At 36.8% G+C, this 16,564-nt stretch overlaps 3 protein-coding genes and 1 pseudogene across 5 annotated transcripts; 1 reads left to right on the top strand and 3 right to left on the bottom strand.

Annotated features, from left to right (window-relative positions):
- Positions 1 to 37: 37 nt before the first annotated feature.
- Positions 38 to 4,039, bottom strand: LOC123208946 (probable serine/threonine-protein kinase PBL9). Of its 3 annotated transcripts, none has more exons than XM_044626612.1 (8): positions 3,918 to 4,039; positions 3,241 to 3,796; positions 2,906 to 3,040; positions 1,856 to 2,181; positions 1,412 to 1,547; positions 1,179 to 1,321; positions 956 to 1,079; positions 38 to 787 (listed from the first exon to the last, which is right to left on the bottom strand). In XM_044626612.1, the coding sequence occupies exons 3-8, from the start codon at positions 2,955 to 2,957 to the stop codon at positions 354 to 356; spliced, it is 1,215 nt and encodes a 404-aa protein (XP_044482547.1). In that variant the 5' UTR covers positions 2,958 to 3,040; positions 3,241 to 3,796; positions 3,918 to 4,039; the 3' UTR covers positions 38 to 353. The 3 variants fall into 3 exon arrangements, with proteins under 3 accessions (XP_044482547.1, XP_044482546.1, XP_044482548.1); XM_044626611.1 differs by having other exon boundaries at positions 3,908 to 4,034; XM_044626613.1 differs by lacking the exon at positions 2,906 to 3,040 and having other exon boundaries at positions 3,908 to 4,034.
- A 1,239-nt stretch (positions 4,040 to 5,278) lies between these two features.
- Positions 5,279 to 8,920, bottom strand: LOC123208947 (triosephosphate isomerase, cytosolic). The gene is made up of 9 exons (XM_044626614.1): positions 8,762 to 8,920; positions 8,509 to 8,584; positions 8,094 to 8,217; positions 7,406 to 7,490; positions 7,163 to 7,295; positions 6,775 to 6,869; positions 6,363 to 6,441; positions 5,660 to 5,742; positions 5,279 to 5,567 (listed from the first exon to the last, which is right to left on the bottom strand). The coding sequence occupies exons 1-9, from the start codon at positions 8,798 to 8,800 to the stop codon at positions 5,520 to 5,522; spliced, it is 762 nt and encodes a 253-aa protein (XP_044482549.1). The 5' UTR covers positions 8,801 to 8,920; the 3' UTR covers positions 5,279 to 5,519.
- Positions 8,921 to 10,025: 1,105 nt separating this feature from the next.
- LOC123208634 lies at positions 10,026 to 12,357 on the bottom strand (annotated as a pseudogene).
- Positions 12,358 to 14,155: 1,798 nt separating this feature from the next.
- On the top strand, positions 14,156 to 16,230 carry LOC123208944 (glucan endo-1,3-beta-glucosidase-like). The gene is made up of 3 exons (XM_044626608.1): positions 14,156 to 15,280; positions 15,611 to 15,893; positions 15,991 to 16,230. Exons 1-3 carry the CDS (start codon positions 14,228 to 14,230, stop codon positions 16,122 to 16,124), a joined length of 1,470 nt encoding a protein of 489 aa, XP_044482543.1. The 5' UTR covers positions 14,156 to 14,227; the 3' UTR covers positions 16,125 to 16,230.
- Positions 16,231 to 16,564: the final 334 nt, after the last annotated feature.

The raw sequence follows: 16,564 nt of genomic DNA on the forward strand, positions 1-16,564 counted from the left end.
ACCAGGTGCACATTTTGATTGTTTAATATTTCCTTAATTTATTTGAGAAACAAGAGAGCTTCATTACAACAAAAGTGATGTGTTTTAACAGTTGATAAGGTAATAAATTAACAGTTTGAAAAAGCTACAACTTTCTAACCATAAGTCATACAGAGCACTTACATTCCTTTCCTTCCGAGCTGTTACAGGCCAACCCTGAAATCATGTCAACAGATGATTGATTTTTTAACACATTTGCCAAAACAAGAATGTACAGTCACAGGACAGACAAAGAGACCGCCCCAGTTCTTCAGCTTGTTGTTGACAACCTGGAGAAAGTCAAAGTACTTCCAACACCACCTTTGCTTCCAAGTTTAAGTGTAAAGAGATGACGCTGAGGGCCGCGGATATGCAGTTACACTTCTTTTATTAGCATCATCTGCACTTAGTTTACGAACCTTTGGTCTATTGCTTGAATTGCTGTTAGTATTTCCAGTTTCCTTCGAATCTTGGAGCTGCTCCAATATCGTAACAACATCATCCATATTAGGCCTAAACTTGGCTTCTGTAGATATGCATCTTAATGTAAGGGTAGCTGCCTTATAGGCTCCCTCCATTGTATACTGGCCTTCAAGTCGATTATCAATGACCCGGAAGATTTTACGTTTATTGGCTAGGTAAGGTTTAGCCCATTCCACTAGATTGTGTTGTCCAGATGGTCGATTCTTGTCAACTGCTCTGCGGCCAGATATGATCTCTAGCAGAACAACTCCAAAACTGTAGACATCACTCTTCACAGTTAGATGGCCTACAATCAGTGAGAAAACGTACTAGTGTCAGTGGACTATTAAACACACACTCATATATAGAAGATAACCAAGCAAAGCTTCAGACATTAGATGTCTGTATCAGCTGGCAAGAACCTACCTAGTAAAATCAGCAATTAAGCACTCAACAACAAAAACTAAAATAATACCAGTTGCTAGGTATTCTGGAGCTGCATATCCATATGTTCCCATAACTCTGGTAGAGACATGGCTCTTATCACCCGTTGGCCCATCTTTGGCCAACCCAAAATCAGAAAGCTTTGCATTGTAGTTCTGTTCAATTATTGTATTGAAAATAGAGATATTAGAAGATAAAGTATTAAAACAGTATCAGAGAAATTAAAGAATGACTGTAAGTTCCGTAGTACATACAGAATCAAGCAGGATGTTAGAAGTCTTGAAATCCCGATAGATAACTTTTGTTTCAGCACTATGAAGAAAGGCAAGCCCCTTAGCAGCACCTAGAGCTACCTTCAACCGAAGATCCCAAGAAAGTGGCTGGAAATAAGAACCCCCTGGCACAACAACAATCGAAATCTGTCAATCACAAATTTTAATAAAAAGAATTATGCTTTGACAGAACAAAGCAATAACAGAAAACTCACTCCTAAACAAATGATTTTCCAAGCTGCCTCGAGGCATGAACTCATACACCAAAAGTCGGTGCTCATCCTCCAAGCAATATCCAATCAATTTCACAAGATGAGGGTGATAAAGCTGTCCCAGATAGTTCACTTCCGCCTATAGGATCAGACAAACAAGAAAAGAGGTGAATCTGTGCACCCAAGGCAGCAAGCATAATCAGAACTTTATTGAAGTGGATAAAGGCCAAAGTGGTAAATATACATGTCAAGTTTGCCTGATAAACATCTGACATAAGTAAGTTCAATCGTAGAATCACTTTGTGGACATTCTAAAAACAATAATATACTGGCCTGTGACTTCAAAAGATGTTTGAAAAGTTCGCCATTCAAAAGCAAGTAAAAGTATGACACCAATTCAGTTCTGTATATTTTTAAGTCTCACAAAGAAGTAGAGAATGAACTTACCAGCCACTCCTTGTGACCTTGGAAACTTTCTTGCTTAAGCCTTTTCACAGCAGTAACCATACCAGTTCCAGGTTTGGTAGCGGCAAATGAATGCTCATCAATCCACCCTTTAAAAACAGAACCAAAACCACCTTCTCCTAACACACTGTCTGGTCGAAAGTTCCTGGTGGCCATCTTGAGATCCCCAAAACTGAAACTCTTTAGATTAGGGGAATGCAAAATCTCACCTTCACTTCGAGGAGTCAGAGGAACCGAATATGACGAGACCTTACTACTCATACTGCTCTCATCATTCACATCTGTGCTAACATACTTTGAACTCAGCCCTGCACATGCAAATATATAATCCCTGTTTAAACAAATTCTCACCAATTCATTACAGGTCAAATATCTTAAATCCAACCCTTCACATTTATGTTTCATGCAAAGATTCGCACATCCCAGAAACAAATGAACCAACACAACATGTTAAACATCAACTAATAAATTCTGAAATAACATCACACCCAGACGCAAACTAAAGCTGAACACCAGTACATCGAACTCAGCATTCATGGCTTTAAACATAACCAAGGGAAATTTCATACATTTGCTGATTAGTTCTAATAAACAACTAATTGAAGCTAAGCAAGCTAAAATAATTTAAGAGAAAGATAATTAAACTGGCTATTTTGCAACCAAAAGGTTTCAAGTGTCTTTTCATTTAGTGCAACATTGCAGCAAATCAATAGCGCATGGTGAACCCAAAAAAAAAAAAAAGAGAAGACTACGTCCGGCTACCAATGAGCCTAATGTTCTCAACAAACTTCGCCTATATGGCGAGAAGAATACAGTAATTAACAAACACATAATATAACTTTCAATCGAACAAACTTAAAGGTTTAGAACAAATTATATCTCACACCCAAGTGCTTCGTCAACAAAAACAGTATCCACCAACCCGAAAAAAATGCCTCAACTTTGAAGAAACTAAAATCAGAGTAAATAAACACACAGGCACGCACACAACGGCGAAATAAAAAGGAAAAAGAAACAATTAAATTGAAGCACCTGTGTTGCATTGGCTCTCAGCTTTAATTTGAGCACTCAGGCAAATCCCCATGATATCAAAATCAATAAAAACCAACAAGCAGCCTGGCCTTTAAATTTCTTCAAAGAGATCAGAAAATTGAAGCTTGAAATGAGCTGTATATATCAAAGAGAAAACAAGGCAGATCTAAGTATGAAATCAACAGCCTTTTTGTTCCTCTTCATTCAACTAAAGTAAGCTGCTTTTTTATAATAACAAACCGCCTGAATCAGTTTCTGTTTTACTCAACTTTTAAGTTGCTGTTTCAACTAGCAATTTAAGAAAAAATATAAAAATAGCGAAATTCAGAGCCCACCTCACTCCTTTTTTTAGTTTGTCTTCCTTGAATCAAGTAGATAGTGAAGAGACTGATAGAATAAGAGTTTTTGTTTGAGTGTCTGGTTGTAGAAAAGCACGAAGAAAGCTTTCAGCTTTGGGTAGAGAGAGAGAGAGAGATGACCTGGTTCAAGATTAATTAGAAGCTACAACTCGAGCTCGGATTTTGAATGTAACTGGCAAAAAAAGCTAACCCGCAAATCACAACCCAAATAGAGAGAGAAATTATTAATATTTTTTAAAGTTACGAAGGAAGGTGAGCGGCAATTCCATTAATGGCGGGCTGGTCCGGCTTTCAATCCCCACCACGTTTTATATGAACTGTGCATAGTTTCTTTCTCTCGATATGTCGCGCCTTCTCTGCACTGTACAGAATCAAGTAAGAGAAGATAAGCCTGCGCAAGGTTGTCATCCAATCTCCAGTCTCAACCGTTGGATTCTAGTTTCTAGATTATCTGACTTTCAGTGCTTCAACTTCAAGTTGGCTTGGCTTTTCAAGGGAAGCTAGCTTAGTATTCAAATCCGACCCTTTTCTTCTGAAATTAAAACACTTTATTAGTTTTATATTATGAGTTAATTTAAAACAGTAAAGAAGTAACAGTGTTTTCTAGTTGATGATGCTTTTTCAACAAGAGTTTGAGAAGTACTGCATGTTACTTTGTGGATTTTGTAAGGACATGATTGCTGAAAACTAGGCCCCCACGATTCACAAGTTGGAAATTATATTCAACTTTTTCTTTCATGGCTGTGGCTCTGGGTGTGGTTTGCATATTTGCATTATTTATATTCATAGTTTTGTTTTACATAGCCCCATATATTCCCATAGCTCTTACCTGTTTGATTTACAGGATAAATATTCCATCATCAGTCATCAGACAGATTCAGACTCATCACTAACCAGGAAACTTCAGGTATTGTCTTTATTGTAATGACAGTAATGTGCCAAACGAAATTTCCCGTTCGATCTTTGATGAATTGACATTTCTCACTGATTAAGTTAAAAAACTTTATTTGTTTACCCATAATCCATTTTCTTTAATGAAAACCATTTGATTTTAGCTTGTCTTTTATAGAAAAATTATATCTTTATGAGTTTTTGTTCAGTGATTTCATGAAATTATTCCTTACCTTTATAAGTTCATATAAATTTTCAAAGATTAGTTGTATCTTTTTACCAAACTTCCACTTGTTTCGTCCGACGTTAAGTCCTTGCAATGGCCTACGTGTTTACTACGTCAAGAAAGCAATGGTACTTCCATACCCACAACATCACCAACACAGGATGAAATCACAACCGTCAGTTGACAGTGCTTTTTCATCAAGCTAAAGATCCACAAATCCGACAAATATTAGTTTATTTGTGGTTATCCGTTTCACACTCACTTAGGAGCGGTGAGGCCTCACACGTGGGCTCTACCTAAGGATGATGCTACCACGTGTCCTTTCATCTCTCTCTTAAACAAACAAACAAAGCGCCATACCACTTGTCGGCTTCGGCTTGCCTCGACTTCAGCTAATATAAAGACCCGGAAGGTTAGCCAGTGAGTAAGCCGCAGATGAGGGTTTTTGATAAGTGTGTTGACAGCTTCCAGAAAGCTGGTGTTTATAACTCCCACACGAGGTGCAGGAAGTGGCAAAACGACGTCGCAGTATTCATGATATGCCGTTTGATTGTTAAACAATTGGCAAAAAAGTGTGTCGATAAATATAACATTATTTAATTGTTCTTCTCATAATTGTTCTATCCCATTGACGTGAAATTTTTTTTCGTGAATTTTGTTACGGCAATTCAAAATTTTTATTGAAAAAAATAAAATGCAACAAATATGAATTATCTCATAAAAAATTAAATGAAGCTGGCGGAAATAAATAAAAAATTTGCGTGGATAATAATTGCAGATATTTAAGAATCTTGGTTGAAGGATAAAAAGTATCTGCAGATGTTGATATCTTGACCATCCTGACGATGTATCTAAGATGCGCATTAAGCAGATTTTAAGCCCAAATTAAAACCAGAATTCTAGTAAACACTTATCCTCGACTTGTAATATCAATCAAAGCCACTTATATAATCCACAAATCAAGTCAAAAAGGATCCAGGAACCTCGCTTATTATACTTGATATACGTTGGTTAACCTCAACCATTATGAAAACATGCTACAAAAGTGCAAGTTTACACCTCGTACTTCCACAAAGGATTCAGGGAGAAAAAACTGCAGGCATAGCTCCGCCAGTACCAGATACACAGGTCTTTAATTTCAATTCCCCTTCACCGTGGCAGACTTGATGATATCAATGAACTCCGGCTAATCCAAATGAAAAACAAAGTCAGCCACTGAAGTCAAAAGACAAGTAGCCAGAAAGCAACCATTGGTAGTCAAATAAACAATAGATGTACCTTTAGTGAAGCTCCACCAACCAAAAATCCATCAACATCTGCTTGTGCTGCCAACTCTTTGCAGTTTGCTCCATTAACAGAACCTATGCGGTAGATATTTATAAGATTAGACTAGTAAGTAATGAAGGAGCCAATGCAATAAAGTTGAAAAAGTGTATTTATTTGTCTTATATAAATCAAGGTCTGTCCCCAAATGATGAAGTTTTCCAGGCAACAGTAGAATTGCTTTGTTGGACCGCTATTTAAGCTGTATAAATTTTAGTGCCCATAGAATTCTGTTCTTGGTGTTTGTCTCATGTAATGTGGTATATCTACCACCTATGTTGATCAATTTCACGCACGTTAAAAGCACAAATATCATACTTTTATTCTTTGGCCTCAAAGCATATCATGATATTGTGCGAGCACAATAAACTTGTTAAGAGTAATTCTAAAATTTGAAATTAAACTGTTGTGTGTTTAACTACACTGCAGTTTTATAACTCTGTATTTCCAGATCAAGGTATAAAATGAACTAAAGTAAAAGGTTTCTGGAAGATGAGTATATCCAAAATTAGAATGGAATGAAAAATCCTTAAGTGACGATTAAAAGCTGAAGGGGGCATGTTTGTCTCATGTATTAGTATAATTTATGATCCTATAGAGAAGAAGGTTATTTTAAACAGTGGTCAACTAAATAATAAGGTCAAAGGGAAAAAGATACCTCCATAGATAATTCTAGTTGATGCAGCAATTTCAGTACCAACATTGTCTTTAAGCCACTTCCTCAACTCAGAATGGACCTGGCAAATGTTTAAAATAAAGTGTGAGAAACATAAATGAGTCGAATCATCGGAGGCATGACTAACCTTTGAAGCAGAAATGATAAGCAACCAGAGAAGAGGCAGCAATATGACTAAAATAACCTTAAAAAAAGACTACTTACTCTGACCTCGATACGTGAACAAAGGTATAAATTTGAAATCTAAGTTTAAAGACAGGGTAGTAAACACGGTTCTTTGTGTATGTACCACTTCAGAATTGAAAAAGAGAAGCTAAATTATAACACGCATACAAGTGCAAGAATCCATGCCACTGAAACATTAAATTGGAATTTTGACTTAAATCCAACTTACTTCCTGAGCCTGAGCAGGGGTTGCAACCTTCCCTGTACCAATGGCCCAAACTGGCTCATACGCTAATACCACATTGTGCCAATTTGATACTTTGTCTGCAACAAGAGTAATATTAATGATTCATAAAGAGCTGAAAAGAAAAACAAACCAAAACAATAAAATAAAATAAAGACAATGTGAGGGTCAAATCATAATTCTAGAATCTTTTCTGCTCATTGAAAAACCTTCCATTTTCTCGGTCAATTGGAAAATTTTGAATCAGGATAGTTACCTAATAACATATACTTTGTAATTATCATCCATAAGTAAGCATCCCCTAAACCGACACAACTGCAGAACCACATTACCTAAAGCCTAAGTGAGAATTCTGTTTTCCAACAGCAAGTACCTGCGATAGCTTTTGTTTGTGCAGCAACAACAGCCATTGTAGATCCTGATTCTCGCTGCTCAAGAGTCTCTCCGATACAAGCAATCACTTTCAAGCCTTGTGAAAGTGCATAAGCAACCTTATCTCCGACAAACTGCATAGATAAGTTGGGAATATGGCTTGTGAACATTGTAACTGACAGACATGATATTTAATAGTATATAATTATAATAATAACAAGAATACAAATGCAACACAACTTACGCCATTTGACTCATTTAAAAGAGCTCTTCTTTCAGAATGGCCATGAATGACCCAAGGAATACGCAAATTCACAAGCATCTCAGCACTGTGCAAATGGTAGTAAAAAGAAAAAACAACTTGATGTTATCACCAAATTAATTTCAAAGTACATGTTGTATTAGTTCAATCACCAATTCTTAAAAACATCAGAATATAATGTGAAGCAAGGAAAGCAGATGGCAAGTAATTACTTTCCTGTACCAAATTAGATCAAAAGAGTTTCTCTTTAAAAGAGAGAGATCTGTTCAATTTATAGAAAGAACTAAACTGATCAGAGAACCTCTAGTATGTAATAATCAATCTTGAGAACTACAAATAGATCGCCAAAGTATGCAACCATCTTAGATAGATATGTCCAAATTGAAATCCAAAAGTAATAGCTCATTTTAAATAAGTTAGTTAAAAAAATGAAATCTGTCTTTACTTATATATTTTCACAAAAACAAGTAGTCATGAAGATTATATCCAAAATGAAAAGTAATAAACAAAATGAAATGAAATACAAGTGAAAATCATTCATAAAATTTGAATTGTAAGTTAATACACGAGCCTCATCCATGTCTTTTGCCTATGCAGCATGATAAACAAAATCCTAGACATATATACATACTACCAATTCATAGCAGGTTTAGTAAATAACGCAACACACCTAATTTCACCAGTGAAAGCACCGCCTTTGCGGACCCAACAGTTTTGTGCAGCAACATGGAAATCAGATCTTAATAAGCTTTTGACCAGAGGGAGAAACACAAATGGAGGACTGACAACAACCTCTGCAACCCAAAAGAATACACCGAAATTCCATAATATGTCAGAAAAAATCCTTCTATAAGAATCGAATTAATAGAAACACACACACTAAGCCGTTGATTTGGCTCAAGAGCAATTTTTATAAGTTCTACTTTTTGATATCTAATATGCTTAGGCTAAAACACTACTTGTTTCAGAAAGTGGAAAACTCATAGCTTTTTCGTTGCACAGATCAAAAGTTCTTTACTGATCTAAACGAAAAGTGATTTACCTAAATTTAAAAGAACTAGAAAAGAGATCAAACTAAAGCTTACCGACAACATCCTCAGAAGGAACTTCAGCTTCATTCAATGTCGTAACGATCTTCTTCACTTCATCAGATGTCCCATTCTGATACCAAATTATCAAATCCAGTCATCAATTTACTTTTGCAAAGACAATTTCATACAACTAAATTCGGAAACACTAAAATATTAATTGGATCTCATGAAACCGATCGAAAACAAATTTGAAAGTAAAATACTTTCATAAAAATAGGAGTTGAGTAAAGTGAAGAGGAAGACTTACACATTTCCAGTTGCCGCCGACGAAGAAATTTCGGGCCATGTTTAATTGCTAGCTCGATTGGAGATGAAATCGAAGAAAAGGTGGAGCATTAGATGAAGAGACAGTGATCGATGCGTCAAGTAGTTTTTAATTTAATTTTATAAAGGTAAATGGCTACTTTCCACCCAAGGTTTGGTGAATTACTCATATCACCCTTAAGTTTGAAAATTTGATTTCTCACTCATCATCCACTTTTGCAGCTAAATTCCATCTGATTTTAGAGTAAATTATTCTTTTATCTTTTGTTAAAATAATGATGAATATATGCCCTCACCATTTAAAACAAATTTCAATTATCAAGTAGACATTCTTAAATGCTTGTACAAAATATACATCATAATTTGGTGTATCTCTTGTTAGTGTAATTTTACACATCAACTATGACCAAATTGTTTTCTATCAATAATTTCTATTCATGAATACAAGTTTATAGTTTAGAGTTTTTTTCCCTGATCTCTTTAGTTAACACATACATATATACATACATATACATATTCTTATAAATACAATGCCATAATAGTATCTTTGCAAGCATAAAACAACCAATCTATTTGTTACTCTAGCCAACAGTAATTGTCTAGGTTGGTTAAAGATATTGATTGAACTAAGATCAACAGTTATGATTCTTTCATAGTCAAATTAAGAGGGGTTTGAAATTCTACTGATAAATATGGAATATAATCAAGTCACTTAGCTTATGATAATAAATTCCCAAAATGCAGCATTAACTTAGGTAGGTGGTTAACAGATGATAGCAATAAACAACTATCACAAATTTATATTTCAAAACAAAAATCCAAAATTGAATTTATCGTTTACTGTCTGTTACCATTTAACGGAAACTATTATTCACAGTCAACGTAAAACCAATTTTCTTATGGTATGTTAAACAAACTCTAGGAGTAAGACATTTTGAAATCCCAATTGGGATTATGGGATTCTGAGATCTACTGCAACATTCATATGTAATGATATACATATAAAGGATGAAGCATCCTTCTCATAAATTATCAATCTTCCCAGTCACGTCCAAATGTTGCTTTTCAATATGGGTGAAACAAACAAAAAAAGACTCAACCTTCACTGAAACATGGGAACAATAAGGCAAGCTACTTGGTCAAGACACTAACCTTTGCTTTGGCAATAGCATCACATTTGAAACAATAAGGTCAAGAATTTGGTTAACATCTCTACACAATTTCATTCAAGCATATCAATGCATATGTGAAGAGCACAATGAAAAACCACAAATAAATTAATTTAGCAACACAAAAACCACCAAACATATAGGTGGAACAGAAACATATAGAATCATAGAGCATTTCACACGCATGAATTGATGATGGCCTATTCACAAAAGAATACCATGCCATCCATATTCAAAAGAAAAGCTTCTTACTAGCTAATTATGAGTTCTAAATAAGTTGAAGCTAGGATAATTGAATCCCACTTACAAAGGAACCAAACTAATGTGAGACAATAATTGAAGCCCTATATCTTACAATCTTTGATATTTTTGGCCAAAAAAATTGATAATTAGTTGGTCAGTTGAGCAAGGCTGTGATTTAAACTAACCAAAATTGGTCTATCAAGCAATAAGGGCTAAGATTCAGAGATTAATGTCCCAACTTCAGCTATGAGATCGTACTTAAAATGCATTTCAAGGTTGAGCGAAAATGCATTCAAGACATTTTGTTACCACGATTGCTGGTTGATAGGAATGTGAATGCAACAGCCCATTCTCGTATTGTATTTTTAGGCACCTTGTCTTTCCTGATGAAAGGAGTCCAGAAATCTTCAGAAGTCTTTGTCAGCACCCATTGGATCTTTTCAGGTGCATTGAAATAATCAAAGTTCAAGGGTGCAGACGCGGATGCGGGTGTGGGTGTGGGGTTGCGGGTTTGCCTTTTGTGCCAGACTTCTGTTTATTTCTCCCATGGCTCCCCGGAGACTGCAAAGAATAAGTGCAGGTATGAAAAAATGGACAGCAAGAAAAATGAATAAGGATGATCCTGCACAACTTCAACAAAAAACAAAAAGTCCTCATTTGTACTCACATCCACATCAGCATCAGAGTTCTCTGCTCCTTTCTTCTTTTTCCACAGAGTTCCAGTTTCCAAAAAGTAAAGCACTTCCTTTTTTTATCTGAATCGACGGCCTGAGGCTGGGTCAAAGTCATGCTGCACAAGACAAAGATATATTAGGTTGGGTCTGAACTTCCACCATCGAAAGAAATGTTAGCCCAATATATTTCTATGTAGCACTTTATATTTTTCTCTTATCAAAAGTCAGCAAGTCTTCCTAAGATCCTGTCAACAAATTATTCACAGATCCTTTTAAGAGAAGTTAACCTCACTTCTCGCAATGTGAATGATAAATTTCATCTGCAGTAATGCTTAAACAGTCTAAAAATGATATCAACCTAGTACAGGTTTCACAAAATACTGAATCCTTTCTAGAAAAACTATTAGCCAAGTGTAAAAATTATTTCTATCATCTATCACTCAAAAAAGCTTTTTCGCCAGATGCTGTATTACTTCTACAATGAAGACAGTGTTTCCTTCTGGCAGAGCATCTAATTTGACAACTCAGGATAATTTCAACCTTCTTGACTTCAGGAATCTGACACAGATTCGCATAAAAGAATTAACATTACAGATATAAGCAACATAAATGATTTTCAAGTGTACGAGACTCATTTGATAATCAAAACTTCCCTAACGCACTTCAGAAAATTTCTACTTACTTCAAAAACTCAATTACCAGCCCACAAACATTGAGTAAATTCAAACCATGAGAAACCAAATTTGCCCATTTCAAGAATTCAAGGCCATCTTATTATTCAGTAGGGAAGAAATACGGATGCACCAAACCAACACATCATTATACAAATCTAATTATATTTCAAGACAATAAATCAAATAACAAAACATGACAGACTTAACATAGGCATAAAATTAGCAAAAAATTAGACAACAACCCCCCCGCCAATAGAGTACATCTTGTTATTTCTACAATTTATAGCATAATATAAATAAAAAATAGCAAAAACATGATAACATAAAATCAATTTCCGCATAAATACCACTTATACATGGAAGAAGTCAAATAATTTTGAGAATAGAGAATATTAACCTTATCAACGAGTCCAGCCGTCGCTCCAACATTCCTAACCCTATCTTCAACTAACCAACCGGGCGGCAACCATTTCAGCGTCTCCGGCGCAGCCGCCATAGTTGGTTGGCGCTTCGACGGCGTACTCTTAGACTCTGACCCATTTGAGGTAACTTGCTTAAGTGATTTTTTATTTGGAGTGTGGGCACCGGTAGTGGTGCTGGCCGCGGTGGCGGTAGGGTTTGAGGAATTGGCATTGATGGATCCAGACTTGTCGGTTGGCAAATCGGCAGGGGAGTATAGGGGAAGGGGTGGATCGGGTTGGTGATGTTTTAGGTTCGGGTCAGGGGGCAGTCGTGGTGTAGTGGCGGTTGACAACAGCGCAATTACGAGGTTTTTATTTGTGGGACTTTGAATTGCAACGGCTTATATAGTGGGGAAAACATAATATAATAATATTTAGATAAAGTTATTAAAGTTAGAAAGATTTTAGCCGTTGGATCTGGCACAACAGTCTGATCTAACAGGGCTACTTTCCCTTGATTACCATGTTTAGTTGGGTAGAGGATAATTTTGAATATTTTATACTTATTAATTAACATGGTTATCAGTTTAGAGGTTTGGTTAATTTACTAGAGGTTAATTACTTAATTATCCCTCTAATTATGTTGAGTCTGTCACTCTTTCTACTTTCACACGTCCCTCAAGTGTACACGCCACCACCACCGCACCTGTCGTCCGACACAAATTAAGCATAATAATAGCAAAATTTTAAAACTACCCCTATATTTTTCTTAATTATTTAGAAATAAATATGCACAAAAATAATTATAGATAAACTTTGTAACCTAACGCCGTTACCAATCATTAACCATAGAAGGACATCAATTGAACTCCATGAAAAAATTTTAAATGGATAATTTACTAAATCCCAGAAAAAATTATTGCATTACCGAAACTAAGGTTTATCACTTAAATTAAAACCTATTCACCGCCCGCCCATCTCCCATCTTTACATATTTCTCTCACCAAAGAAACTCAATTTTTTTTTCCATTTTCCCATCAACGAAACAGGTTCCTTGACTTTCCTTCTATTCTACAGTGACCAAACAAATCCCCTTGATCTTTTTTTTTGCATTTTAACTTCCACTAAATTACTCATTATAGAAGGTGGAAACTAAGCTATGGCTTTCCTTTGCATTACCCAACAACAACTTGGCCAAATGTCATACTACTTGTGCCCCCAACTAATGGTTGCATTGGCTACAAAAGGGTTATCTACTAGCTATCTTAGCTAACTGTGTATTAACACATAAATCTATTAGTTCAAATGATCATAAAGGAAGTTATAATTTGTCACGATGATACAGTTAGTTGACTGTCATTCTAAAACTTGCACCAATACCTTGCTTTTTTTTATTTTGAGTTTGGTTTTTTTATGATTTGTAATTTTTAATATTGGTTTCAATATATCAATTTTTTAACATTTCATTTTTGTAAATGAATTTAAAAGAAAAATTGATTTGACTAGGGTGTTTAAAATTTTTCCTTATATGAATTTAGCCGGAAGCAAAAACTTGAAGCACATAAATTTTAATTATTATACTAAGCAATGAAGGGTATAAATACAATTTCCACTGTATAGTCACAATGTGACAAAGGGTACTGACGTATTTCCACCGAAAAGTTGTCAAGGTAGTGTATTATGATTTTCAGATTTTGTCTATAATTATATTCTGAAAATAATTAAAGAAACGAGGGTAGTTTTGAAAATTGATCAATCCCCTGTTGGGGTTGCCGGCCTCTCGTATGATTACGGTTATATTCAAACCGAACCAACTCGAGTTTGAGCTCGAGCAATCACCCCTCGCGGTTATATTCAAACCGAATCAACTCGAGTTTGAGCTCGAACTCAGCTCGATCGAACCCAAAACGAGCCGACCTTAGCCAAGCTCAAACTGCTCATCAGATTTTCTAATTAAAATTTTTGATACAAAATAACGTCGTTTTAATCAATATGTATTAAAACGACATCATTTTGATAACGAAAAATGAGCCAAGCTCGATTCGAGCTCGGCTTAATGGAGTTCGAAACGAGCTAGCCTTAGCAGAGCTCGAACTCGAATTCGAGCCAACTCTATGTGAATCGAACCGAGCTCGAGCTTGACTCGAATCCAACCCTTAGTATGATGAAGTCCCTTCACGCAACAGCAAAAGCGCGTGAGACAGTTCTGTCTGATTCACTCCAACATTAACCCTTCACAAGACAAAACCAACACTATCTCTCTGCTCACCTCACTTCTTAACTCAACCATGGCTACTCTAACCAAACGCTCTCAACTTCTCCTGTTACTTGTTTCATGCCACCTCTACTTCCACTCCGGCACCGCCGGTGCCAGCTACTCCATCGGCGTCAACTACGGAGCCCTCGCCAATAACCTCCAGCCACCTCAGCAAGTCGCCAACTTCCTTAAAACCCAAACCACCATTGACCGCGTTAAACTCTTCGACGCAAATCCCGATTTCCTACGCGCCTTCGCCAACACTAACATTTCCGTCACCGTTACGATCGGTAACGGCGACATCCCTGCTCTCGCCAAACTGCCGGCCGCGCAGTCCTGGATCGCGAATAACATTCTACCACATCACCCTCAAACAATCATCAGATATATAACCGTTGGTAACGAAGTCTTGGCCACTTCAGACAAAAACCTAATTGCTCATCTTTTGCCTTGTATGAGAGCTCTAAAATCAGCTCTCGATCTGGCGAAGGTGAGTAGTATTCAAGTGACTACGCCTCATTCGCTGGGTATTTTATCGGCTTCTGAGCCACCAAGTGTGGGAAGATTTCGAAAGGGTTATGATAAGGCTGTGTTCGCTAAGATACTCGACTTTCATAATCAGACCAAATCGCCTTTTATGGTTAACCCGTACCCGTATTTTGGTTTTAAGCCGCAGACGCTAAACTATGCTTTGTTTAAGCCAAACGCTGGCGTTTTTGATCCAGCGACGGGGAAAAATTACACTAACATGTTTGATGCGCAGCTTGACGCAGTTTACTCGGCAATGAAGAAGGTCGGTTATGGTGATGTGGATATTGTAGTGGGAGAGACCGGTTGGCCGTCGGCGGGTGAGCCGAACCAACCGGATTCGAATTTACAGAACGCGCTGTCGTATAATGGCAACCTTGTGAAGCACGTGAACTCTGGTAAAGGGACGCCTCTCATGCCTAATCGGATATTTGAGGTTTACATTTTTGCTTTGTTCAATGAGAATCTGAAACCGTCTATCTCGGAACAGAATTTCGGGTTATTTAAACCCGACTTCACTCCGGTTTACGATGTGGGCATTTTGCGGGGTAAGCAGGTATGTATCAGTCTTCCATTAATTAAATCATTTCAGTTTCTGAGACTTGCTGGCTTTACAGACACCGCTGGGGACCACAGATGGTATCTCTCAGCTGTCTTTTCACTGAAATACCCTTACATCTGTTGTATATCTACACCTTAACTGCAACGGTGTTAGTTTTTTCGAGGGATATTTTTGTCACATCATCTTTTACTAGAAAAAATCTCCCGCCCCTTCCTAGAAGAAGTAAAAAAGTATTCAGAATTCAAGACGCAAACGCAATATATTATGTTTTGAACTTTGAAAAAGTGAAATCAACGTGGACCATTTTTGCCATTTTTAAATCAGGCACAAAGTCCCACCTCACCATCTGCACAACCACCATCAACGGCCATGAAATGGTGCGTACCGAAATCAGACGCCACTGATGCGCAGCTACAGGCGAACATTGACTACGTGTGCGGTACTGGAGTGGAGTGCAGGCCTATACAGGCTGGTGGGGACTGCTTTAATCCGAACAACGTGCGGTCACATGCATCATATGCGATGAACGCATACTATCAGGCCAACGGACGACATGATTACAACTGTGATTTCGGCCACACCGGGGTGCTGACTTCCACGGATCCAAGTACAGCTTATATCATTCCGCCCATTGCTTTTTTTTTTTAAATTTTTTTAATGTAGTAAAGAAGCTTTGTTTGATATGGAATTTTGGATTGTTGCAGGTCACGAGGCATGTGATTACTCATCAGCCGAAGAAGTAAAGATAGAAAAGTCGGTGGCGGGAGACACGATTAGATTTTGTTTGTCTAGGGTGATGATTATTGTAACATTAATTCAACTTTTGTTTGTAATTTAAATGGAATTGCGGAGCATTGGTGGGCCTCTTAAATTTTTGTGTGTGTGTAGTCATTGGAAGAAGGCCTCGTTTGTGTTGGTGTTTTCAGTAAATTACCTTTTCCCCATCCAAGGTTTCGCTAAAAATCAAAATGGGCTTTTGTATATCTTGAATCTTTTTCAATAACAATCTCGTCCAAAATAAAATTATTTTAATATTTACACCAAAAAAATAAATAAAATGACACCACAGACAAATAAATGTTACCACCACCCATAATATTGAGGCCACACTGTAAATAGAATAAACGACCTAAAAGAAGGAAGAGAGAGAAGCCATGGATTCCATCGAGCTTCAATTGAAACTTGGGTTGAGAGTAAGGTTGCATTTGAATTAAATCGGGTAAAATTCGTTTTGGAGGGTCTAACTTGGACTTGTTGGGTTTGGATTCAGTTCTAGTC

The sequence above is a fragment of the Mangifera indica genome, chromosome 2, assembly GCF_011075055.1.
Source record: "Mangifera indica cultivar Alphonso chromosome 2, CATAS_Mindica_2.1, whole genome shotgun sequence".
Classification (NCBI taxonomy): Eukaryota; Viridiplantae; Streptophyta; class Magnoliopsida; order Sapindales; family Anacardiaceae; genus Mangifera; species Mangifera indica.